Source organism: Gopherus evgoodei, chromosome 9 (assembly GCF_007399415.2).
Source record: "Gopherus evgoodei ecotype Sinaloan lineage chromosome 9, rGopEvg1_v1.p, whole genome shotgun sequence".
NCBI lineage: Eukaryota > Metazoa > Chordata > Testudines > Testudinidae > Gopherus > Gopherus evgoodei.
This window is the reverse complement of record NC_044330.1, coordinates 34,132,667-34,158,104: the sequence shown is the minus strand read 5'-3', so window position 1 is coordinate 34,158,104 and position 25,438 is coordinate 34,132,667. Positions and strand designations below refer to the sequence as shown.

Here is a 25,438-nt window from a genome sequence, read left to right as displayed (position 1 = left end):
TTGACTTTGTAAGAGTAGACCCTATTATGCAGAATATGATATAGGAAGAGGACCAGGCTTTAGGAAAAACCACCACCAATACTTCAGCTACTCCAGAAAGTAACTTGCTTCTTCCAGTAACATAGAAGATATTCAAGGGACATAACTAGGGCCCTTTCAAATTCACAACTGTGAAAAACACATCACGGACCTTGAAATCTGGTCTTGTGTGCACTTAAGTGTATAATAGATACAGATTTCAAGGGGTATACCAGCATTTCTCAAAACTGGGGGTCCCAACACAAAAGCTGATCATGGGGAGGGTGGTGGGGGCAGTGTTGCAAAATTATGGGGGGGGGGGGGAAGAGATCACAGAATTGCCTTTGTTCCTACTGCTGAGAGCGGCATTGCCTTCAGAGCTGGATGGCTGTAGAGCGGTGGCTGCTGGCAGCAGTGCAGAAGGGTGCCATACCATGCTATCCTTATTTCCGTGCTGCTGCTGACAGTAACGTCACCTTTAGAGCTGGGCTCCCAGTCAGCAACCACCACTCTTCAGCTACTCCGCTCTGAAGGTAGCACTATCGCCAGTGGCAACACAGAACTAAGGGTGACAATATTGCGACCCCCCTACAATAACCTTACAACTCTCTTTTCTGTTAGGATCCTACACCACCATGAAATAGCTGATTTAAATATGTGAAATTATTAAATTTACAATTTTTTGAATCCTGTAGCCATGAAATTGACTAAAATGGATTGTGAATTTGGTAGGGTCCTAGACATAACCAGTTACCCCAAAATCAGATTTTTACACATGCTATTAAAGCATATCTAATTCCTGAGCCTTTACAAATTATACTGAAGTAGGGGAAGGTGAGAGATTGTGAGCACCTCTGGCATTGACAAATCTAGTTCTTCAAGTTTGTTTAGAGACACCAGCAGTGATGGAGAGGAAAGCAGAGGAGCTGTGCATTGACAGAGAGCAGCAGCTGTCCCAGCTTTAACAGGTTAATAAAGCCTTTTTGACAGCTTGTTTCTGAAAACTCTGAGAATCTACAAAAAGTGCTCTTACCAAGACAACAGGCAAGCCATAAGAATAATGGATCCAAAAAACAGCAGCTATGAAACAGCTGCAAAATCAAGAAGTTATGATCCATGGACTGAGGAAGAAAAGCTCTATCAGCGCATAAAAAAATAGAATGCTATTCCCTTTCAAATCTGTGTAACTGTTTCCTATATGGGTTTTTGTAGCTTGTGATTAGAGAAAGAAATAAAAGAATTATTCTTTTCCTCCTATTAAGTGGCATTTTTAATGTAACAGATTATCATTGGGAAAGAAGTTCCAACAGCCCCCCCTCCCCCCCAAGAGAGAGTGTACGTTACCCTTTCAAAAGAAAGGATCCCGTAAAGTTAACTGATCTAAAGGCAATACAGTGGTGGCTCGAAGAAGGGATGCAGAAAGTGACTAAAATGAGCCCATGCAACAGAATGAGCCATCAGAGTTGGTGGGGCATAGAGGCCCACTATTGCAAGTGACCTTTTCATAATGTACTTTAAAGCTACATTTAGTCTGAAAGCACCATCCACGGATGTGCAGTATTTTTAATTCATGGGCAGTCAAAGCACTTAAGAAGCTGTCACAACTTGTGACATCTCACCCACATAAGTTAGAAATGAGAGTTACATATATTGTATAAATCTATTAGAAAATGCCTTCCTCTAATCCCATCTCTTGTTCTCTGCCATCACTGGAAGCAGGCAAGGCAAATTTGAAACTGCTCCAAGAAATCATAATACAGTTTACAAAATAAATATTTGAAAGTTGTCTAAGATCATTAATTTGTGTTTCTCCCAATTATGCTCATTTAGTAATTGTGGAAAGATTAAGTGTTGGATAGTTTGGATATGAAATATCCAAAGACTGAGAACTGTAAGAAGACAACTGGAAGAAAATATTTTAGGTAGTATGGGGAGTTAAGTCCTCCTAGACAATCATTTTTAGGCTGCTTTAAATTCTTCAAAGACCAGGGTACCCCAGTCCACTCTATACAAAGCATTCTGCCAGCTGAGGTTTGGGCTAGCAAAGTTTAAAATGGCATATGCAATGAGATTTCAAAGGGTTTTTCATTTGAAAAAAAGTGAAAGATTTTTGAAGTGCACCACTTTTCCTCCTCAGAAAAGGGAAAAAACAGGCCATTTAAATTTCAGGTTCGATTTTTTTTCCCCCACTTGGGTTCAGTTAGTGTTGAACAGCTAATTTGATGTTATGGCAGTCTGATCTTAAAGGAAATTGGTTCTTCCTGGTGGCACCTTAAGCTTCCACAAAGACAAAAACTCAGTTGAATTCAGACCAGTACACACACTCAATGGTCCAAAATAGCAACTGAAAACAATCTGCAAATGGATTTAATGAAAAAAAGGCACAAACAATTCTAAGTCTTCTTCCCTAATTCAAAGCTTCTTCAGACTTTTCCCTGTGCATTAAAAGCACTCAGTGAGAGAAACCAACTTCTAAGAAGGAAGAAAACTGATACTATACCCTTCAAATCTTGATATCCCCATGCTCCAAGTACTATCAATGTCAACATCATCACTCCATGCATTGAAACCTTTCACTGCTAAATAAATAGGGGACATATTTTAGCACCTCAACATAGCATTTTAGGCAGCTTTAGAAGACTGAATCTGAAGGTTCATACTGTGCTCCATCCTCTGTGGGATGAATTTGCTGATGTTCCTTTAGGAATGTGTGTAAAGAAGAATGACACCTGGACATTGTTTCCACTAAGGGATGACCTGTGCATCTTGCATGGTGTTATAAAGGAGAAAAGGCATAATCTCACCTTAAGCTACAGTAACACACACACAATTGGGCAATATTCACAAAAAGTTCCATCCCAGGAGATAGCTAGCTCTCTCCTAGGCACTGAACAACAGCACCACTGTTTTACAGCATTCATGGAGTGGTTCAAAATTGCAGACATTGGAGGGGCTTTAAAATTAGGACCAGGATGCTTAACTCAGTCTGGAATGGCTAGAGGGCCATTTACCTATTTCTCTTTATAATGCTGTCTATTGTCAAAGAAATCATTAAGGTAGTCTAGCCAACAAATAGATGTGTGAATCTTTGCTGGCAGCATATTGCTGAAATTTGAGCCCAAAGGATTGTCACCTAGACAGTTAATGGAGTCTCAAAGGAGAAAGGATAAAAATCCATGTCCTATGGACTCTTCAGGCAAGTGTTTTTCAAAGAAGCAGCAGCTGCCCATCACAAGTCTGAGATTTGTAGGGTGTCAACTGAAGCCCTACTAAATGACATAAGCACAAGTAAAATAGGAAAGTGCTAAAAATACATAAGCACTCCTTCTGATGCACTTGCCTTGCATAGCTTGTTCCATTACAAGCTACAGAGGGGGGGGGAAGAGAGGGATAGTTCAGTGGTTTGAGCACTGGCCTGCTAAACCCCTGGTTGTGAGTTCAATCCTTGAGGGGGCCATTTAGGGATCTGAAGCAAAACTCAGGGGACTGGTCCTGCTTTGAGCAGGGGGTTGGACTAGGTGACCTCATGAGGTCCCTTCCAACCCTGATATTCTTAAAAAAAAAAGGTGCAGAGAAAGGTAAGCAGGCCAACCATAAGCAACTGGAACTTATAGTATGACTCAGTACAAGCAAAAAGAACCTCCTAGGTCAATTACTCTAGAGTGAGACACCATCTACAGTACCTTTCTTAACACTCCTAAGGTCATTTTGATAAAGTTCTTGAAGCCAGGGTTGTGCATCCATTTTTTCTTAAACCTCAGAGAGTTCAGTTTGTTTTTAAGCCAATAAACCCTTAAAAACCAAGAGTCAAACATAGCATTATATTGTTTGCGAAGTTGTTTGAAGATGTAAAGTATTAAATCAAAATTAAGTAGCGTCAAAAAATGTTTTCCAGAAGATAGGAAACTGACAAAAGAATGAGCTGTAATGCTTTGTGCTAAGATATCATGAAAGAGATCTCAATTGTTCTTCTATAGTTAGAACTTCAATGTTAAGAGAAAAATGTTGTGATGCTTTTTTGAAAAGTTATGGTACTAATATACAATTTATATTGAGATGAAAATCAGGTCTCATATGGAAGGCTGCATAGCCAGTCAAGATCCCAAGTTCACTCCTTTTGTGGAAGTAACTGAGCTGACGGCCTTCAAAAGGTAAAAGTTCAATGCACTTCATTCCCTCCCTCCCCTCCCAACAGTTAGCTTGTTTGAGTGTTTCTATACCACTCTATACAAGCCAGAATGTTGTACTGTGGCTCCAAGAAAAAAATTATTTACCTTAGAGATCTGGTCAACTAGAGTGATCAAATTCATGACAAAAAAGTTAAGAAACAAGCATGCCAGTACCTGGTATAGCACACCATCTAGTTTTACATAAGAAATACCTCAGTAATACATGCATATCAGTTTACTGTATACAGATAGCCAATTGCAAACTACTGAGTAGCATCTTACCTTTAATATGGTTTCTCCAAGACCAAATAATTCTCATTACTTCTCTAGTGGAAGATGAAGTCAGAAACACAAGAGAGTCTCCTGGATAATACCACTTACGATTTGGATATTAAGCAAATTTGGAAACAAGTTAGTCACCACTACTGCAAGAGAAAGGGGCTAGACCCAAGAGGATAACTTGGAGAAAGCATGCATTGGGTATAAAGTAACCCTTCTCAGATTTATATATATTTGACATTAGGAAACTCATGAGTAGTATCCAGCTTCAAGATAAGTGGTGAGCAAGATTAGATCAAGACAAAAAACAGACTACCCCTGGTTTAGGTTAAGATCCAAATTTCTTGGTCAAGGTCAAGGTCTAGAGAAAATATAAAAACAGTGATAAATAAATAAAGAGATGTTTGGGTCTGTTCAAAAGCATTTGGCAATCCAGATTTGACCCACAGTCCACCTATTAACTACCCTGACCTAAAAGGTAGCATCCAGTGCACCATGGCAAAGTATGCGTAAAATGGTAGTTGCTCTGCAAAGCTGTAAGCTAAGCATAAGGACTCTCCATCCAGGACAAAACAGCAACCTTGCTAGAAATGCTAAAGGAAATGGTTTAGATTTGACAAAGTCAAATGTTAAGAGGAATTAACTGACTATGGCTATCAAACCATTGTAGGAAGGGGGAGAAGGGGAAAACTGACCACCAGAGAAATGGAGCAGACATCTTTGTTGAACTGCACATAAATGACAATTGGATTTTTTTAGATAAGTAGTTTTATTGGTTTGGCAGAGTTCAGGAAGCCAGCAAACTGGAGTTTAAGCCCAGCTGACACTAAGCTCCCTATAGCTGGAAAGGCAGCCTCCCCACTACCTCGTAAGAGAGTGTGTGTCAAGGATTAGTGTTTGTGCAGTGCTCTCAAGGAATATTCTGGTGCATACTACAGTAAGTTTAGCACAAAAATTTATCTACCATTGTGTGGTGAGTTTACTTGTTCAGTCTTCCTCATAATGATCACTAGCCCTGAACAATTTTAGTGTCCAGTTTTGCTACTTCAGTCTTCTCTTCTTCCAAGTGAAGATATTGAACATTGTTATTGCAATACTAATCTTTTTAGAGTTTGCTATTTATTTTTACACATTCCTTTAGGTTTCAGCCAATTTAGTGTACAACAGGATTTGACACCTTGTTTTGCCTCAAGCATCAGACTCTCAAGCTTTTTTCAGAGTCTACATTATATTCCACTTGTGTTCTATTAGGCTTGAAAGATTTCTTAAAAGTAGCTAAGGCCATGTCTACACTAGCAAACTTACAGTGGCACAGCTGTACTGATGCAACTGTGCCACTAAGATTGTTCGTGTACCCGCTCTACGCCAGCAGAAGAGCGTATAGAAGAGCTGATGTGGACAGCATTGTCAGTGTAACTTATGTCACTCGGGGCAAGGTGTCTCCCCACACACACACACACACACACACACACACACACACGCGACATAAATAATACCAACAAAAGGGTAGTGTAAACATGCACTAGAGGTGCAATTTTTAATTACAAGTCCCACGTTGTTAAAATATCATTTAAAGCTAGAATAAACCAATTCCATATAAAAAGAGTTAATACTTTTCAATTAACCCAATTACCATGAAAATTCCTTGCAACCTAATATACACAAGAGACTAGAACTCTGCTGGGCAGACACTCCATATGCACCCTAATATTTGGGTCTGATGGATTACTCTCACTACCCTCTTAAATAGCCTCTCTACTTTTCTTCTTTGATGAAGGTTCATGTATAGCTTGTCTACAGTCTCCCTATCTTCACATCTCCCCTTTTACAGCCTGGCATAACAACTCAATGGGCTTTTCAGGACTATACAGATTAGTGTGATCTAGTGTGGCGGTTATCCACGTAGTGCAACTATTGTGAAGGGTCTGGTACTGGCCACTACATACAGAAAATACAAAACCCATAGCGGACAATTACAGAATAGCCTGCCCATAAGGGAAAAAGTCTTCATAACTTCAATTAGTGGATGACTTACACTTCCAAATCAATCTAGTTAAAAAAAAAGATTCAGTGAAAAACAGTTATGGAGTTTCTCTTAAAAAAGCTGGTATACCAAATCGATTTAAGTTATGCAACTTCAGCTACATGTGGCGATGGAGTACAGGAGTGGACAACAGAGCACTCAAGGGTCTATTTATCCCATCTAGACTAGTGGCGATAAACTGACCTCCGCTGGATTGATCGGTCTGCCAATCTGGCAGGTAGTGTAGACATACCCTAAGAGTCCTGAGTGTTTTAAAAAGTAGAATACAATCAAGGATTTTAGGCAGAGCACCTCTAAGGGGTCACTGTTGTGGTTGGTTGTCCAAATTAAAAATCTTTTCTATTTAAAGAAATATTTTCTCCTCATGGCTAGCTTTCTGCTTCACTGCAGGATCTCTCGCACTTCAAGTGAAGTCAGTAGCACTCAACCATCCCGCATCCAGGCTGTTGGATGTAGTGATTTCTGGTCTAGATGAAGACAGACAGACAGACAATCTGGAGCTATTATGTCTAGGAGTAGTACAGGAAGCTGAACAGACATATTAGCCAGAGCTGTCCATCAGGGGCATACATCAAGATCAGTGTGTTTGCATATCACTCTGGGATTCAATAAAATGGGTGTATATGCTTACATGAGATCTTGATCTCAAGCATAGGAGGAAAAAAAATAAAAAATAAAAAGGTCTTGCAAGGATCCTGGGATCACGTCTTAGCTGGAACAAGAGTATGGACCTCTTAAGTGTTGTCTTTGGTAGCAAAGCAAATCTATACCAGGATTATACTGGCATGATAATGGAATTCTCCTACTATTCACAGCTGGTAATGGACTGTCTGCCTAGGATGTCAAATTCTTGCAGATTCCTGGAAGATGAAACATTAAGGTAAACCTATGTTGACACCATGTCCATAACTTAATTGCCTCCTGATAAGATATGGGGATACTTTCTTACTTGTTGACATGACATATTACAGATGTGTTTGAAAGCCTGTACAGTAGAATTCTTTTGAACAGTTAGGATTGCTATGCAAGCTAATCTGATCACTTGTAATTGTGTAACATTTATATTTAGTCTTATCTTTTTGGGAAAAGAGTTCCTTGTATCTTGACATGGTCCAGGTGTGTGCACCTCAACCAGTTCCTAATGCATCTATGATCAATCTCTATAGGAAGTGAAGAGTACTCCCTTCTGAATGTTCTTGGGATTATGTAGTCACTGGACTGGTGGCCCATGAGAGCTGGGACCACAACTCCTACTCACCCCATACCTCAGGGGTAGATGCATCCATTGCATGGTTGGTTGAAGTCCATGTAGGTGAACTCTGGCTAATAATGTTAATGTATCAGAGGAGTAGCCATGTTTACTAATGTTATGTATGTGTAAGATTGTATGTGGTACAGAAATCTGAAGCAGGTTCTTATTGCGGTTGATGGATTCCTTTTGATACTGGTAATTATTGTCTGAACAGAGTGAAACCTGTTCTTTAGAAGACATGCTTTTGCTGATTTAGAGTTGACGACTCCTATGAACCATCATTTCAGAGACTTTTGTAATCTCCCTTGATGCCCAAGTGCCTGAATAGGTGAAGGACAGATCAGGGCTGTCCTGATGAAGTCTGCCTTTGACTAGCCAAAACAGATTTGGGAATATGTGAATGTCCTACCTCTTCAAATATGTAGCCACTATAGCTAGGCATTTCTTTCTTATCTCAGGGCTGTGGAGAGCATAAATGGTAGAGCTTTGTATTATATTGGTAGTAATAGGAAGAGAGGACTAAGGGACGATATGAGAGAGATCTAAGTAAATAATGAAGTGTAATTTACTCCTTCTCATAAAAAGACCCCGGGGTTGGGGGGTAACCAAATGAAACAGGCAGCAAGTTTAACACAAATAAAAGGAAGAATTTCTTCACACAATGCAGTGTCAACCTGTGGAACTCCTTGCCAGAGGATGGAGTGAAGGCCAAGACTAGGTAAATTCATGAAGGATAGAGCTATTACCCAGGATGGGCAGGGATGGTGTCCCCAGCCTCTCTTTGCCAGAAGCTGGGAATGGGCAACAGCAGATGAACCCCTTGAGGATTACCTGATCTGTTCATTACCTGTGGGGCACCTGGCACTGGCCACTGTTGGAAGACAGGATACAGGGCTAGAGGGACCTTTCATCTGACCCAGTATGGCCGTACTTACGTTCTTAATAATTGAGTCCTACTACAAATCCCAGATACTTCCATATTCTAATTCATTTGGCACATAGGAAGTACAAGCCTTTGAGGAAGAAAGCCACAAGCCCATCTTGAATCTAAAAGGGATGATTCAGGATGGCAAAGCTTGCCTCAGTCAGACTGCATATATATTTGTTCAATAGTCAGTCTGCTTAGATATAGGATAGGACAAAGACACCAATTTTTCTGCAGAATAAGATACCAGGAGTATACGGAGCCTCTTTTATAACTTCCAGGCCAAGACAAAACAACACCTTTTAGGTTTTTCACAAGAAGAGTCCATGAAGAATGACAGGCAAGAGGGGTGGGTAGGGACAAGAACTGAAATTGGATCAATTAGCCCTGACAGTTTCCAGTACCCATTTGTCAGTCAACATTACTCACCAAGCACAAGGGGGGGGAAAAGTATCCCAATGTTAGGTTTGGGGATGGCTCTTGCTTCAAATCTGCTGTCTGGAAGCAGAGGAAGACATTTAATAAAAAGGTGGAAACCTCACAAAACAGTTGCTAAAGGTAAGCGGGAGTCTTCTCTGATTTTCCCTTGATATCTAGGAAGTGTATAATTTGGGGTTCAGGTGGAGCTGGGCAATGAGCTAAGAGTAGCCCTGTAATCTTTTAAGAAATTTAACACATGGTCCGGTGCCTGTGCTTACTAAGTCTAATCTTCAAGGGCAAAATTCTCAGTTGTTCTTTGCACTAAACTGCGGATGTCAGATTTTTAGCCATGATGCTCCGTGCATAGTTACTGCAGTGGCCCTGGACCTAGCCATTGTCTGATGCATCTATGGCTGCCTGTAGAGATTTTGATGCAAAACTCAATCTTTGCCACTGATGATTTTCAATTCTGCTCTGGATTCCTGAAAGACATTGGCTAGGAAGGAGAAAGTTACCAACTTGGATAGGGTACTTTGTAAACAAGTCGTAATAGATTGATATTTGAAGCTGAAATGATGCTGACCAAGAAGCCTCATCTAAAAAGATACATCTTTGAGACCTTGTTTCTGGGGTCCTTTCAGACTGTGGTCTTCTCATGGATTAGAAAAACCACTAATGAACCTGGTATTATGCAGGTGGAAGACTGCTCTCTACTCAGTACCCCAAAAGGGATTGGACCAAAGTTGCAAGCATAGTTACCAGATATTAGTTGGTTCATCATTAATTGGTAGTGGTATTCTGGCAGGAGTTGAAGTATCAAAAAGTTAGTAATCTTTATTTTCAAAATCACTAAAGTCTCTATTTCAAGGGTCTGAGCTCTTTCAGAAACTCCTGGAAGTCTCCATAATCAAGAAATGAAGAAAGTGACATCAGGAGAAGAAGATGATAGGTCATTGGAAAGGGATGAAAGGCATTGCTCAAGAGGCTCAAGACCAGCCTATTCCTCCTTTGCCAGCTGTTCTTGTTCCCAGTGTACAGATAATGGTCTGACAAGGGGTGCTGAAGGTTCATGAGCAACACATCTTGAAGAACAACAGTTACAAAAAAAGGTAGATAGTTTTTTTCTTTGAGTGCTTGCTCATATTGATTCCATTCTAGGTGACTCACAAGTAGTATCTATGGAGATGGGCTCAGTGTTCACAATTTAATGGCTTGCATACTGTTCTACCGAAGGCAGAATCATCCTGGGCCTGCTGGGTAAGCACCTAGTGGGACATAAAGGTATGGACCGATGACCAGGTGGGCTGCCCTACAGATGACCTGAATAGGCAGTTGGGCCAAAAAGAGACCTGCAGCCTAGTAGAGTGGGCAGTGACAATCACCAGGGGTGGTACCTTCGCTTGATCATAGCAGAAGTGAACGAAGGCAGTGATCCAAGAAGAAATTCTCTGAGCAGATACAGGGTGACCTTTCATCCTGTCAGCCACAGCAACAAATAACTGCATCGACTTACAGAATGGTTGGTCTTGCCAATGTAGAAGGCCAGAGCCCCCCTGACGTCCAGGGCACATAGCCTGCACTCCTCCTCGGACTTATGCAGCTTCAGAAAGAAGACTGTCCATAAGTAAAATGTCTTGGCTCAAATGAAATTGAGAGGCTACCTTGGAAAGAAAGGCTAGGTGCGGTATTAGCTGGACCTTGTCCTTGTACAAGACCGTGTAAGGAGGTTCTGAGCTGAGCACCCAAATCTCGACACCTGATGGGCCAACATCACCACAACCAGGAGCGTGACCTTCCAGGAAAGAACAGGAAGCCAGAGGCTCAAAAAGGGGGACCTGAGAGCCACAACAGCACCAGATTCAAGTCCCACAGAGGAACAGGATCCCTGGATGTGTGAGCAAAGGCTCTCCAGGGTCTTAAGGAATTTGGCTGTGATACCCTGAGAGAAAACTGGACCTGCCCTCAAGCAGCAGGTGGAAGGCTGAGATGGCTGCTAGATCAACTTTGATCTATGAGAGCAACAAGCCCTGGACCTTGAGATGCCAGAGGTAGTCTAGAATAAGTTGCAATGAAGCTTGCTCAGGACAGACACCTTTATTTGCCATCCAGCAGGTGAACCGCTTCCATTTGGCCAAGTAGCCCACCATCAGAACCACCTTTCTACTTCCCAACTGGACTCACTGGATCTGGGTTGAGCACTACCCCTCCTGCACATTTAGCCACACATCAGCCAAACTGTTAGATGCAGTGCTGCCAGGTTTGGGTCCAGAAGACTGCCATGGTTTTGATGGCGACCCCTTTCAGCTGCCACTCAGGAGGTCCAGCTGAGTGCTGAACCAGTGTTGGCATGGCCAGGCTGGCACTGAGGATGACCTTCACTGTGTCCTGCTTAACTTTCATGAGGACCCTGATCAGCAATGGCACTGGAGGGAAGGTGTACATCAGAGTCCCCAACCACAGGAGCAGGAAGGCATCTGACAGTAATCCTCCGTCCATGCCCTGAAACAAGCAGAAAAAAGTGGTATTTCCTGTTCTGCCTGGATACAAATAGGTCCACCCAGGGAATTCCCCACTTGTGGAAGACAGAACTGACCATGTCTGGGCGAAGGAACCACTCCTTGTGAGACAAGAACGTCCTGCTGAGGCCGTCTGCCCAAGTATCCTAGGCCCCTGGGAGGTCAGAGGCTATGAGATGTCTGTCGTGCTGCAGACAGATGTTCCAGAGCTAGAGAGCTTCTTTGCAGAGGGTTCTGCCCTGCCTGTGGATATAGAAGACTGGCTGTATTGTCCATCAGAACCTGAATCACCACAACTTGTATGTGAGGCAGAAAGGCTTGAGAGGCTAGGCAAACTGCCCTGAGTTCCTGGATGTTGACGTGCAGGGACCAATTGTGACTGGACTAACAACCTTGCGTACTGTGATTGCCCAGATGGGCTCCCCATCCTAGATCTGCAGCATCAGATACAAGACAATCACCGATGAGAATGGGGCCACGAAGGGGACTCCTTCCAGCACCGAAGTGGGATCTTGCCACCAGGTGACAGAACACAGTACGCAGTCCAGAATCCTGGTCCATGCTGTGCCGGCTGGGGACATGACTGGCCCCAGCCATGCGGATAGAGGCCTGAGACAGAGTCGCGTGCGCCAGACCACGTAAATGCATGTCACCTAACAGTCCTAGGCATGTGTGAGTAGTGGCAAGTGGCTGGGCACACAGAGACAGGATGAGGTTCACCATGGCTTGGAATCAAAGTCTCAAGGAGAAAGGTTCTGGCTAGAGTAGAGTACTGCCCTGACCAGTGCATTGCACTGGAGTTAAGGGTTGACTTTCATTTATTATTAGGCCCAGGTTGCGACAGGTGGAACAGATCAGATCAAGATGCCGCGGCACCTGATCCGACCGGCCCCTTGTCAACCAACCAATTGTCAAGGTATGGGTAGATTTGGACTCCCTGAGGTTGCAGGTAAGCGGCCACTGGTGCTATACGCTTCGTGAACACTCTTGGGGCCAACAAGAGACCGAAGGGCATCGCTGTGAACTGCAAAATGGCACTGACCTAGCATGAAGTGGAGGAAGTGCCAGTGCCCTAGGAAAAGGGAACTATGGAAGTATATGGTCCTTTAAAATTGAGGGCAGTATACCAGTCTCCTGGATCCAGGAGGGGATGCTGAAGTATTGCATGGTCTTTCTGGCCTTCAACTTCTTGACAGACTTGAGGCAATGCAGGCCTAGAATAGGTCTGAGGCCCCCTTTTGCCTTCAAAATTAGGAAGTAGCGGGAGTAGAATCCTCTTCTTTCCATGTTCCACAGAACTTCTACTGTCCCCAGGCACAGGAGGTTTTCAACCTCCGGAACGAGGAGCTGCTCATGAGAAGGGTACCGGAAGAGGAACGGAGAAGGGGGCTGGAAGGGTTGGTCGGCTATAAATTGCAGGGCATAGCCTGACCAAAAAACTGTGCAGCACCCAGTGGTCCAATGTAATATGGAACCAGGCCGACTATAAAGGTCGGAGGCGGCTGAGAAAGACAGGGAGTGGATCTGGCACATAGACTGGGCATCATCCTCTGGCACACCCTCAAAATGACTGCTTTTGGCTGCCTTGGTCCCTGGAAGGCCTAGGCTGGGCAGGAAGACAAGATGACTACTGGTGGTGGCACTTAACCTCTGTCCTTGTAATAGGAGCCAGACTGAGGGGCACCCCAAAGCCTCAATGACGGTGGAGGACGTGTGAGGCAGAATAGCTTTCTAGCCTGCTGAGGAATGTGCAGGCCCAAGGAGCAGAGGGTGGCCCAGGAGTCTTTAAGGCCATGGAGGCTTGCATCAGTTAGCTCAGAGAATAGCCCTGTTTCCTTGAAAGGCAAGTCCTGGAGGGTAGTTTACATGTCCTGGGACAGCCCAGGGGTCTGTAACAAGGAGCTGTGCCTCATGATTATCACAGGAGGTGACCACCCTGGACAGCACGTCCTTAGCATCCCAGGCCATCTGGAGGGCACCTCTGGCCACAGACTTGCCCTCTTCTGCCAAGGTGGCAAGTTCTTGAGCCCAATACTGTAGAAGGCTCTCCTTGAACTTGCTGATAAGAGTCCCACAGGTTTAAATTGTATCTGCCAAGTAGGGCCTGATGGTTAGATATCCTAAATTGGAGGCTGATTGATAAAAGATTTTATTCAACAAATAAGACCAGCCTCTTGGCATCTCTATTCTTGGGGGTGCCACTCGCCTGGCCTTCTCGTTGACGGCAGACACAACCAGGGACCCCATGGGAGAGTGCGTATACAGGTATTCAAACCCATCTGTGGGGACATAGTACTTTTCCACCTTCTTGGATGCGAGCAGAACAGAAAATGGGTCTGCCATACAGACTTGGTAATTTTCAGCACCCCTTGGAGAATGGGCCATGCGACCTGGGCTGAGGCAGAGGAGAGGAGGACATTGAAGAGGCCGGACTCCTTAGCTAGCTCCTTGACCTCCAAATTCAGGTTGGTAGCCACCCTCTGAAAGTCATTGGGGGGCTACTGGTTTGTGAAGTTGTGACAGCCCTCGTCCAGGGACAATGAGGACGACTGCACCACCAGAGGGTGGCTTCCCCTTGCTCCATTGGGCTGTTTTGTGGCCACTAGGGCCTCCTGTGAAGTTGCCACCTCAGATTTGGCACCATGCTCTGACTCTGGGGCCAGCTGTGCTGGGGATAGCCTGTCCGATGCAGCCTGGAAGGAGCAGTGGTAGAATGGTACCAGCATAACAGGTACACCTACAAGGGTTCCTTTATTACCATTGGGTGGGCCACTGCCCTCAATCCAATGCCAGTGCTGCAGGCATCTTGGCAGGTTCCCAGCAAGAAGATGATTCACCCCCCCCCCTTTTTTTTTTGAGGGGGGGTGTGCGCTGAACTGGCCCTTTAACCCAGACCACTGTCCTTCTTGTGACCATGGTGGAGAGGTCTAAGCTTGAGTCTGTTGACTGACCCTCATTGGCGACTGGTATGAAGACAGCCAAGGCTGCTGCCTGCCCAAAGAATGGTACCAGGGCCCCAGTGACTGGTGCCATGAACAGTCCCATACTGGTGGGGACTAATGCCTGGGAGATCTGCGAGGCAATGGCAATCAGCACCTTGGCAATCTCTGGCGGGAGGACCACAGTACTGTGAATACAGGGATTGGCATCGTGACTCCGGAGTCCCATGTCTTGTTGGTGGGAATCATGGCATTGTAGATCTGGGCCTCCTGGCCGGAGACCGAGGCTGCGGTATCAGGATCCTTGGCCATGGCAAAGGGAAACGATGTTTGCAGTCCAGGGATGGGGACACTCCACTGCCTTCGGGGGCGGTTCCATAACAACGTAATTGTTAGTACCAGTGTCTTGGAGGGATCTGCCATACACAGCCAAGCCCCTGCAGTGTCAGCCAGCCTAACTGTTCTTTGGCCACTGGGCCCACTTCAGGCACAGATGGCCCTGCAATAGGCGAGGACCCCCTACTGTGCCCTGGAGTCGGAGGCAGGTCCCTGGCTGGTCTAAGGGGTCTGACCATAGCGGTACCCCCGAGAGCCTGCATAGCAGGCATGAGGCCAAACCGGTCCTTTGCCTGAACTTTCCTTCTTGCGTGGTGCCTGCGGACAAGTCGACCTAGACTGCTTCTTTGGTACCGACAAGGGGGAAACAGTGCTGGGTGGATTCCACCACTGGCAGTGCTCTGCATGCCGATACTGAAGTACTGGGCTCGGAGTCAGAGTGCAAGGGCTCTGATTCCAGGCACAGATCAGCCTCCATGAGACAGGCCCTCAATCAAATGTCCCATTCCGAGTCCAGGGACAAATGTTTCTGCAGATCTGGCAGTTTTTTCTATGCAACTCTCCCAATAACTTTAAACAGCTATCATGAGGGTCACTGACTGTCATCAGCTGGCTGCACTAGGACATGGCTTGAAGTCTGGAGAGCAGGGCACGCCCTGCTCCGGGACAAAGTCCCAGCCAGGACTCTAACTACTAGACTACTATTAAAAATACCAAACAGTTAACTAATCAATCACTCAACTGAACACAAAGGAGAATTGTCTAAACAGTGAAGGAGTGCTAAGCAAGACCAGATGCTCCAACCGTCACAGGCAGTAAGAAGGAACAGAGTGTGTAGGGCCGGTGGCACTTGATATATTGCCACATGAGCTTAGCACTCCAGAGGGCACCACAGCTGGTCCCATGGAGATATTTGCTGTAGCGATATATAACAACTGTGCATGTGGGCCCACACACACCCAGAATGGAATAGACATGAGCGAGCACTTGAAGAAATTCCTATATTTTTTTGACCAATAGGATGCAGGGCAACTCCTGGATGTAGGTCCACAGTACATCCAACAGGGTCAAGGTGGAGCATTATAGGGATAAGGCTGGTTCCAGTATGACTGACCAGGCCATTGTCATGCCTCAAGTGGATGAGACAGGGCTCTAAAATGCAAGTCCCTGGTCTGTAGAGAGGCTCTCTCATTGATTAGCGTGATCAAAGAGGAAAAGTTTCCCTGATAAAGTGTGCCCTGGTGAAGGAGACGAATAAGCTTCCCGCAGAGGTGACACTCAAATTTAAGGTGACTGTGGCACCAAGAGACCAGGGCTATGACATCAGTGCGAGAAACATAGCAATCTCTTTGCACATTGAAAAATCAGCCAGTATCATTAAGGTTTCTATTATCCATGCTGATGTCAGTACTAGTACCAATGTCGATGCTGGTGATTCAAGGTCGCCAGAATTGTTGGGTAGAAAATGTCTTGTACCTTTTGAGAAAAGAGCCACAGATTCAGAAAGCATCACATCTCCTTGCTGAATGAGACAGCTTAGTGCTCCCCCTTATGTCTTAAGAATGGAAGAGGGGAATCTGTGTGAGGAGTCTATATAGCCTGGTGTTTGGATCTCCCCTGCCTTGGTGAGGAGGCAATACTGGTCTTTGCTGCCAGTGTGGTCACTGATAAGGTGGTTTACAGTTGCCCCAAATCCTTGCCTGACAGTGCCATGAATGCAGGCACCAGTGTTGGGTGTTGTCTGGTGCTGGCAAAGGCAATGGCTGACTAGGACTTAAGACCAGTTCTATCTTGAAGACAGAGTCTTGTTCCTCGGGGTCCAAAGTGCCTTATTGATGGCTAAAGTTGCATCTTGAACAAAGTGAACCTGGATTTCCTTGTCCTGGTCAAAAAGGAACAGCCAAACAAGGAGGAGATGTCGACCATATTGCTGTTTATATAATTGGATAGACCAAACTAGTGTTAGTGGACCAAACATGACCAAATGCCTCCTTGAGCACTAAGAACCACTCTTCCTGTGTGTACAGCACAAGGCAGCAATCCTCTGGTTAGTCAGCTTTGTATGTTGACTCTTAAATACAAAATTAGTTTCTCAAAACCACTCAAGTGGCCAAATATCTAATGTGAGATCAAACAGGCCTTATCACACAATAAAATGCTTTGACACTGCACAAGCAGGTGTTTTCACTTGCTAAAAGAGAAAGAATTACATCAGTCACTTGTCCCATTTAAAGGACTATGTTAACCTGAAATGGTGTTCACACGGTCTACCTGCTGTAATAGAGATGTAAATAAATCTTTTTGGGTAGTCTGGACGGATTCCGTTTTTTTGGAGTTCACAATCACTCTTAGGCTACGTGGCTCAGGAGAACAAATTATGTATTTTCACATTTCATGTCTAGGCTTCATGATAGCTGGAAGATTACATATAATCAGGATTCCATATTTTACATTTCACCTGATCACTTCAGCCTACAACAGCACTGCAGCTGTAATTTCAGGAAAAACATTTATGAAGTCACAGCAATTCCAGTTATTAGGATTCCAGATCTTGAAAGACTGAATTTAATAGCATTAAGTCATGCTGCATTTACATACTAATATATATGAGAAACTCTGAACAAAAGGCAAATTTACTTGCAGCTAATAGCGATCTTACCTTCCTCCTAATGTGTCGTCTTGTAGTTGGGCCCCGGCAGTGTTCCTCTGTGAACGTCGCAGTGACCCCCCTGGATTGTTATTAGGCCGGTTGGACATTGGCACCTCTCTCCTGAAGGGACATACCCTTTCTAGACACTACCATTCACTGTGAGGAAAAAAAAAAAAAAAAGAAGTCGATACATTTAGACACAGAAAAGGATTCTTGAAGATACTACATTAAGTAAGAAAAGTGCCTTCATGGAATGGAAGGCTTAAGTCGGTTCCAAGTCAAGTGATACTCTAAAGATAACCTCATTACTGCTCAGTATGCTGGGTGGATAAAAATCAAGGATTTTCTTTAAAAACAAAAATCAGATTTCATTTAAAGCAGATTTTTTTCCCCTCAAAAATATATCTAAAGATAGTTTTAATTAAGATATCTTTGAGCTAAAATGTATCTTTATGGAATAGGGATTATAAATTCTAATTCTATAGTACAAGACAATATATTCACGTAATATTTAAGAAAAGTTTTATAAATGTGTTCCGATAGTTCATGGATTAGGGACCCAATCTTATGGGGTTCCACAGTCTTCTGAATAGATTACTTAGGTTAACCTACCCAATGGGACACAGTGCTCAGTCTACAAGATACCATCAGAGATGCTTAATTTTGCAGTTCTCAAAATGTGGATTTGTGTCTCCAGAGGAAACATGCGAGTTAACAGCAAAAGTGTTTTAAAATAGAGAGTGTTAGTGAGAAATAACAGACCTCAACTGTATTGTCCCTCTGCAAATTTGTATACACACAGTCAATCCCTTACCTCTCTCTAAAAGTGCAAAGTTTGAAAAAGTTCAATGAACAGAAAATTGTTGGGGGCGGTAGAGCTATGGACAAGGAGAAGTCATGACATAAATGTGAGAAGTGAGGGACATATATTTTTACAAAACAAGCATGTCTGTGGTTGAAGAAAAAAATCCAGACTCCATAATATTGTTTCAGTTAAATAAAACAGTTTAAATGTTTGTCTGGTCATGTTCTCCTCCTACTACAGCATCAGTTGTTAAGAATAATATGTATTAAGGTTAACACAACCAACAAGAAAGCACTTATGTAGAAAACCACGATTAAATCAAGTCTAACTAGTGATTTAAATCAAATCCACTCTGTCAATATGTATTAGTTACATTTAGTCAGCATGATATTCTATATTCGTTTTTTCTAGAAAAGAGCATTTAGTTTTTGGTGATGCTTTCATGGAAAGAGGTAGGACATGGACTGTTTAAAACCCACAGCATTTATAAACATATTTAGGAGAAATACATTCTTGGTACCTACATACATTATTAACTTAAACAACTTAAACAACTAAACAAGTGTCCGAGAATTGTACACTTCCTTCTGGAGGGAGGTGGCACAGTTGTATTGCTGCCAATTCCTTGGAGAAGGGATGCTTTACAAGTACAGTAGTTTAAAAATGTTAAACTTGTGCATACAGATGTGAATTAGATAAACATAACAATTCAGCATATGAGACCCAGTCATTAGCCAGAAATTCTTGTTCGAAGATCAGATGAAATCTGATTGTTTCTAAAGTTGTTGAGAGCACTGAATTTACAATTGCTAGAGAAAGTTACCTTAAGATAATCAACTCAAGAAACACTTACTCAAGGAAAATAGGTACATGATACCATTATACTTAATCCTGTGAAGCCTACAACAACATTCTCACGTATCTGACTTTCTAAATATGGCTTTGCCAGTGACCTCAAAGAGAAAGACCCCATACTGCCCTGCCAACGTCCTTGGACAGAAATATTTTGAGATTCATGCTTGCTCAGTTCCTGAACAGAGAAAAAGGAGTACCTCATATTATGGCAAATTATGCTATTTTGTTTATGTAGGCAAGCTGATAGCAACTGAACTGTGGTCCGTAAACGTGTTTTTACTTATGACTCCATCTATAATTTTAAAAATCAAAAGGGGATTTGCAGGCAAAAAAACAGCTGCAACAAAGAATATAGCATTACTTATATGAAAGTAGAAAGGACAGGAAAACTGGATAAGGTCCAAAGTGTCAGAAGTTCAAACCACCACTTGGACAGCAATGTCTGTTAAACTATCATACTTTAATATCTGTTTCAAGGGGTATTTTTAAGCTCAGGTATTGAGAGTTGAGTGCTGAAGCATAGCTCAGCACTTAGTGCAGCCACTGAAGTAATTTTAAAAGCTTGTGTTCTCATGTAAGTCAGAGGTATTTTGAATAGCAGATATTCAAAACCAGTACTAGAGATTATTAAAAGTAGGGTTATGCATCTCATTCAACATTAGTCCTCGTGGATCCGACCTTGACCAGTTAGTTTTCTCGTGCCTGCTAAATAATATCAACGTTCCCAGAGCCTTTCACAGGCTTTTGCCCTTTCTTCCTTAGGATACCACAACTGCTCACATGGATTTTGCAACATCCAGATTTCAGTGTTGCATTGTAATCTGATCACAATCCTAACAAGTGGAAGACTGATGCTAGGCACTCCTTGTCTGCTAGTGCAGCTGCAGCATAATCGCAGTGTCTCTGTATAACTCAGACTGGGATTAGTGTTAGGGAACAATGTAGGAGTCCCATGCCTCTCATATAATATTAGATATTATCTGCAAGAGAACCACCACAATGGTTTCCCCAAAAAGCACCAGCACTACACAGACTGAAGTCAACTAATCTTTCGTTTGGAGCATTTCCCAAGTCATAGTATGTCAACTCTATAGTGTTCAACTAATGCGCAAGTTTCCCTTCAGAAGCATGGCTCTGATGCATTCCCCTCCACTGCAAGGGGGAGGGGGGGGCACAAATCACCCACAAATCTGAGATGTTCAGGGGAGAGACTATATAAGATTTCCAGCTACATGACTAAACAGTGACAGAATTCCTTCAGGCTGCCTGTACACTAAAAGTATATTTTGTCCACAGCCATTTCATTAACACTATCTACTTACATCCAGAGTAAAAATTCTCCCTACGGAGAATGCATAAAAGTTTCCCCCAAAGTCACCAAGAGGCAAGGCTGCTAGAGATCTAGATTGCAGGAATCGCAGAGAAATGGAATATACTGTTATAGAAGGCACTAGCTGGTGGTTCTGTTACTTTTTTCTCAGCATGTGAGCAAGTATTGCTGTGTTGCCAATTCTGGTGGTTTCCTTCCCCTCGCCCGCCCCCCCCCGGGAGACATAACTCTGGTGGGAGCTAGACTGGCACCGGTTTTTCCAATGACAAGAAACACTCCAACCCAGAGAATTTAGCCTTGTTCATGACTGCCTTTCCGGTTAATCCACCCAGGAAGTGGAGCAATCAAAGATGCTGTAGGCAGAGCTGTAGTGTTCTCCCTCCCCACAGCAACCCAAAGCCATTCTCATAAAAGGAAGCAACATGAACACAACAGTTCTTCTGCCCCCATTCCCTCCTCCATGCAATACCCAGCCTGGGAACAGTGTGCCACCTTGCCTGGGAGTGGAGGTGAGGAACCGTAGAGGGGGATAGGCAGATACAAAGACAAAAGCTCCTTCAGCAGGTGCGAAAATGACCATAACCCAATAAGTTTGGGAGAGTGGACAACAATATTTGTCTCACTCAGGATATGTGCAGGGGGAACTGCAAAATTTAAAATGCCACCCTCCCCCCACTTACCCACACACATTCTAGTCTCCAGCTCCCTTCAAAAAGAAAAAAAAAAAACCATGATTTTTTTTTTATTATTATTTCTTGAGGTTTAATACTGGTACTGATTCTTAAAATTTGTTGTTGGTAATTTTAGTTATGCCCAAGTTTTTTTTTTTTTAGCAGAGCCCTCTTTTAAGAGAAGGAACAGCATCAGCAGGAATGTTTGCTTCCTGCCCCTGAGCTAGTACCAATTTCTGAAGCAGAGTTGCTTTCTGGAATCAGACAGTGGTGTTGGGCTGAAGTTCCTGCAAGAAGCAATTGCACTGAAAGTTGTCTGGCTGTGTCATTCCAGGATGTGTACATGTGAATGCATGCACATGGACACGTACATATGGGTGTAAGTAAAAATAGGGCAGGATTTTTCCAGCATATATTCTGACTCAGGTCACTAATTCTTCCTTCACCACAAGCTGACTTGCAAGGGCCCAGATTTTTTTTATTATTAATTATTACATGGAGATATACCTAGATTTCTGCTAGGCAGTGGAACAATGCTGTGATTGGAACAGGACTCTGGCATCTGTTGCAGGAGGTAACAGTTTCTTAAAACAGTCTTCTTGCCTTGTGTCTTTCACCAACAGAAACTGATTCAATAAAGAAAAAGATATGCAAGAGCTGGGTGAGGTAGAATGTATCTGGGACCAACATGGCTACAACCCTACCACAAACAGCAATTTTTTTTATTTATTTATTTTTTTTAATATTTCCTATATAAAATATTTTCAATATTTTGGCTCTCAAATTGAAAAGGCTGGATGTCACAGAGGAAGAATTCCATTCCAAATAGCTTAGAAGATATGCAACAGGAGAAGGCAGATGCCATGCAAAGCAATTCAGACCCAGAGAAGTGGAGCTCCACTCTACTTAGAAAGCCTGGATAGTAGCTACTTCTTCCTGCAAGCCTCTGCCTACTCTCAACTCTAAAACAATGTTTAACCTCATTCTGTCCCTCATGCTGCTCACCCTACATGGATCCCTAAACCAAATCAGTTCAAAAAGAGAGAGACTCCCACCTTGCAACTGATATTTACTACCACTGAAGTTCAAATGTTTGCTGATATTTTATTTTGGGAGTTTACATATATATAAAAATGGTTTTTAAGATTAATACTTCCAGTTTGCCTCAGAATTTTGTGCAGTTTTGTGACTGGTCCCACTTGCTATCCAGCATATTATAGTATTTATATATATATATTTTTTTTTTTGAGAGAGAGAGAGAGAGAGAGAGAGAGAGAGAGATTAAAAGCAAACACACACACACCCCCAACCAAAAAACCAAAAACCAGTGCCGAGATTTATTATAAAAGAAGGGGTCCTCCACATCCTTGCTCCTGGGAGCCCAGGAGTCTATTCAGATTCTCTTAGAGGAGTGGTTTTCAAACTTTCTGGGGACCCAGTTTTGAAGAAAATTGTTGATGCCATGACCCAACTTAACTGGGGATGAGGGGTTTAAGGCGTGGAAGGGGATCAGAGCTCTGGGGTGGGGCCATGAATGAGGGGTTTCAGATGCAGAAAGGTGTTCCAGATTTGGGGGGGCTAGGGATTGGGGCATGGATTTACCTCTGGCGGCTCCCAGTCAGCAGCACAGCCGGGGTGCAGAGGCAGGCTTGACACCTCTCCTGGCACTGCACATGGTGCTGCACCCTGGAAGGGGCCAGCAGGTCCAGCTCCTAGGCAGAGGTGCGCACAAGTGGTTCTGCACAGCTCTTGCCCGCAGACACTGCCCCTTCCCCGCAGTTCCCATTGGGAGTGCAGAGCTGGTGCCTGGGGTGACGGCAGCGCACAGAGCCCTGTGGCCCCCCGCCTAGAAGCTGGACTCACTGCTGGCCACTTCTGGGACACAGTGCGGCGGTGAAACAGGTAGATACTAGCCTGCCTTAGCTAGGCAGCACCGCCAACAGGCCTTTTAACATCCCAGTTGGCAGTTTTGACCAGAGCTGCTAGGGTACTTCTGTACTGAGCAAGGCAACCCAGTGTCTTACATGCCATGACTCAGCACTGGGTCACGACCTGAACTTGGAAAAAACACTGTCCTAGAGTTCCATCATGCAACTTCAGTAGTTCTCTTATTCAGAAGTGGTTAGAGTCACAAGTAAACCTGAAACCCTTCTCATCCACTGAATTCCTTTATCTTTTCAAGAACAAGCCCCACACAGGGAGTACTGCAAGTGCTCTTCCCTTATTTAGATGTCTACAAGGCACAGCTTGAACTTTCTTGTTTGTATCTACTATGATATGAACAAACTGTCAAAATTGCATTTTAATTAGCAGGGCACTGGTTTAACATGTGAAATTAGAGACATCACATGCATCAAGTGAACTGCTATGGCTGTGTGTGTTCAAGTACGCATTATTTGCAGCTAAGTATTAGTCAGGGTTTCACTGACTTGCCTTCTTCATACAGAAGAAGGAGTATCCAATTGCTGCTTAAGCCATGAATAATGCCAAAGTACTGGTCCATAGTGATTTTGCTTTCACGTACAAAGTCCTTAACAGATTTGAACTTGAGAGGACAATCCATAATGTTTCAAGCACATCCCACCACGTACCTTTTGAAGTCTGGCACCCAAACTGCCTTCCTGCCCCGTGCAGGAGTTGGAACAGCCATTGCCTGGTGATCACATTTCAAGAGGCCAGACACCAGAGGAAGGATGGCAATAAAGGTGCCAAGATATAGAAAGGTGTGTTCTAGCAGTTAGAGCATGGGACAGAGTCTGGAGACCTGAGCTCTGCTATAGCTATCACTCAATCACTGCATGACGCTGACTTGTCCAATCTGTCCGTTTCCCCATCCATAGAATGGATTTTAGTACTTACACTGAAATGTTCAGACATGCCCCGGTAAAAGCACTAAGATCCAGATCCTCAGATGAATTTAGATGCCTAACTCACATTGATCTGTGCCTAAATGCCAAGCATTAGCTGTATTTGCAGCCAGTGGACCATTGCTACTACTAATTTAGCGTGCTTCAGGTGGACTAAAAGTATCTGGCAAAAATGTGTCTCAGATGAGATCTGCTGTGCAAAGATGAGCCTCAAAAGAGTGACTGTGCCTGAATGATGGCTTTATGCATCTCACCAGTGACCTTCCCCTTAGTTTCTGTCAAAGGTTACCTGCAGCTGGAGTGTGAAAAGGAGAACAGTACTACTTTGTTGGGGAACTGTCAGGTAGGTTCTGTTTATGAAAGGCCAGAGAAGATCATGGAGACCCTATATATTTGTGTACATGCCAAAAGTCTAAAAATAGGCAAAATGGTTAGTAGGTTACAGTAAGTAAATACCAAGTTCTGGATGCAGATATGGCAGACGCCAGATAGCGGAACCATAACATTTCACCAGCACTGCTCCTGGACAAGATCTGGTGTCCATGGGGGCCTGACAAACCCAACAATCACAAGCAGATTAAAGCCTCACTGGTAGTCCCAGCTGGACTACACAAGCAGTTTCTACTTAGCGCTCATGTATGACCAACAGAGCTAGCATCAGTTGGAAAACTAGCAAGCTGCCAGCAGAGCTCTCCAATTATCACAGTTAACAAAGTTGACTCAAGAGCATGATTAGCAATCAGGCCACCTCATTGTGATGTCAAGTAGGTAGTAAGACTATTGCTTACCAGAAGGCCACCTCCTTCAAAGTTACTTCTTTACAAGTTTAGAGAAGGGAGAAAGATTAGTCCCTTTAAACAATTTCACTTTAGGCCATACTAAGCAACAAAATGGTTTCCTTTCTCCAGCAGGTGGAAATAAGCCAGTAAGTTTCCTAAATAGGAAGCATGACAAATTGTTTCTCTTTGCCAGTGAAGCATTTGGGGGGGAATATTTCAGGGAGCATCAACATATGGACAGCCTAGCATAGAAAGAGGGGGATTTCATATCAAGTGACATTACTTTCCATTCCCAGTTTCTGTGCTTAACATAGTGGTTGATCTGTTGCAGCTGGAATTGTTATAGAAGTATTTCTAACTCCAAGATCATAAGGATTTTTTTAAATTGTTAATTAGTTCTATAGTCATAGAAACAGGAGATCCCATGTCCAGTCAGTCAATGCAATGGCAGAAGTTCAAACTCCCAGCCACTCAGTCTAGTTTATACTGGGCAAAACTGATCCTGAGAAGCTAGCTGAAACAGACAATACCTTATTAGCAACAACATGAAAAAGCCATTTTAAAAACAGAAGTTGTACAGATT

General features: G+C 43.5%; 1 protein-coding gene across 7 annotated transcripts in view; it reads right to left on the bottom strand.

Annotated features, from left to right (window-relative positions):
- TRIP12 (thyroid hormone receptor interactor 12) overlaps nt 1-25,438 on the bottom strand; it is a 177,497-nt gene that overhangs the window by 114,581 nt on the left and 37,478 nt on the right. For 6 of the 7 annotated variants that reach the window (XM_030575536.1, XM_030575537.1, XM_030575535.1 and 3 more), the window contains one exon: nt 17,558-17,704. In XM_030575536.1, coding sequence (XP_030431396.1) covers nt 17,558-17,655 — 98 coding nt within the window. In that variant the 5' untranslated portion in view covers nt 17,656-17,704. Of the gene's footprint in view, nt 1-17,557; nt 17,705-25,438 lie in introns of those variants that run through there. The other variant, XM_030575542.1, reaches the window with a different exon arrangement.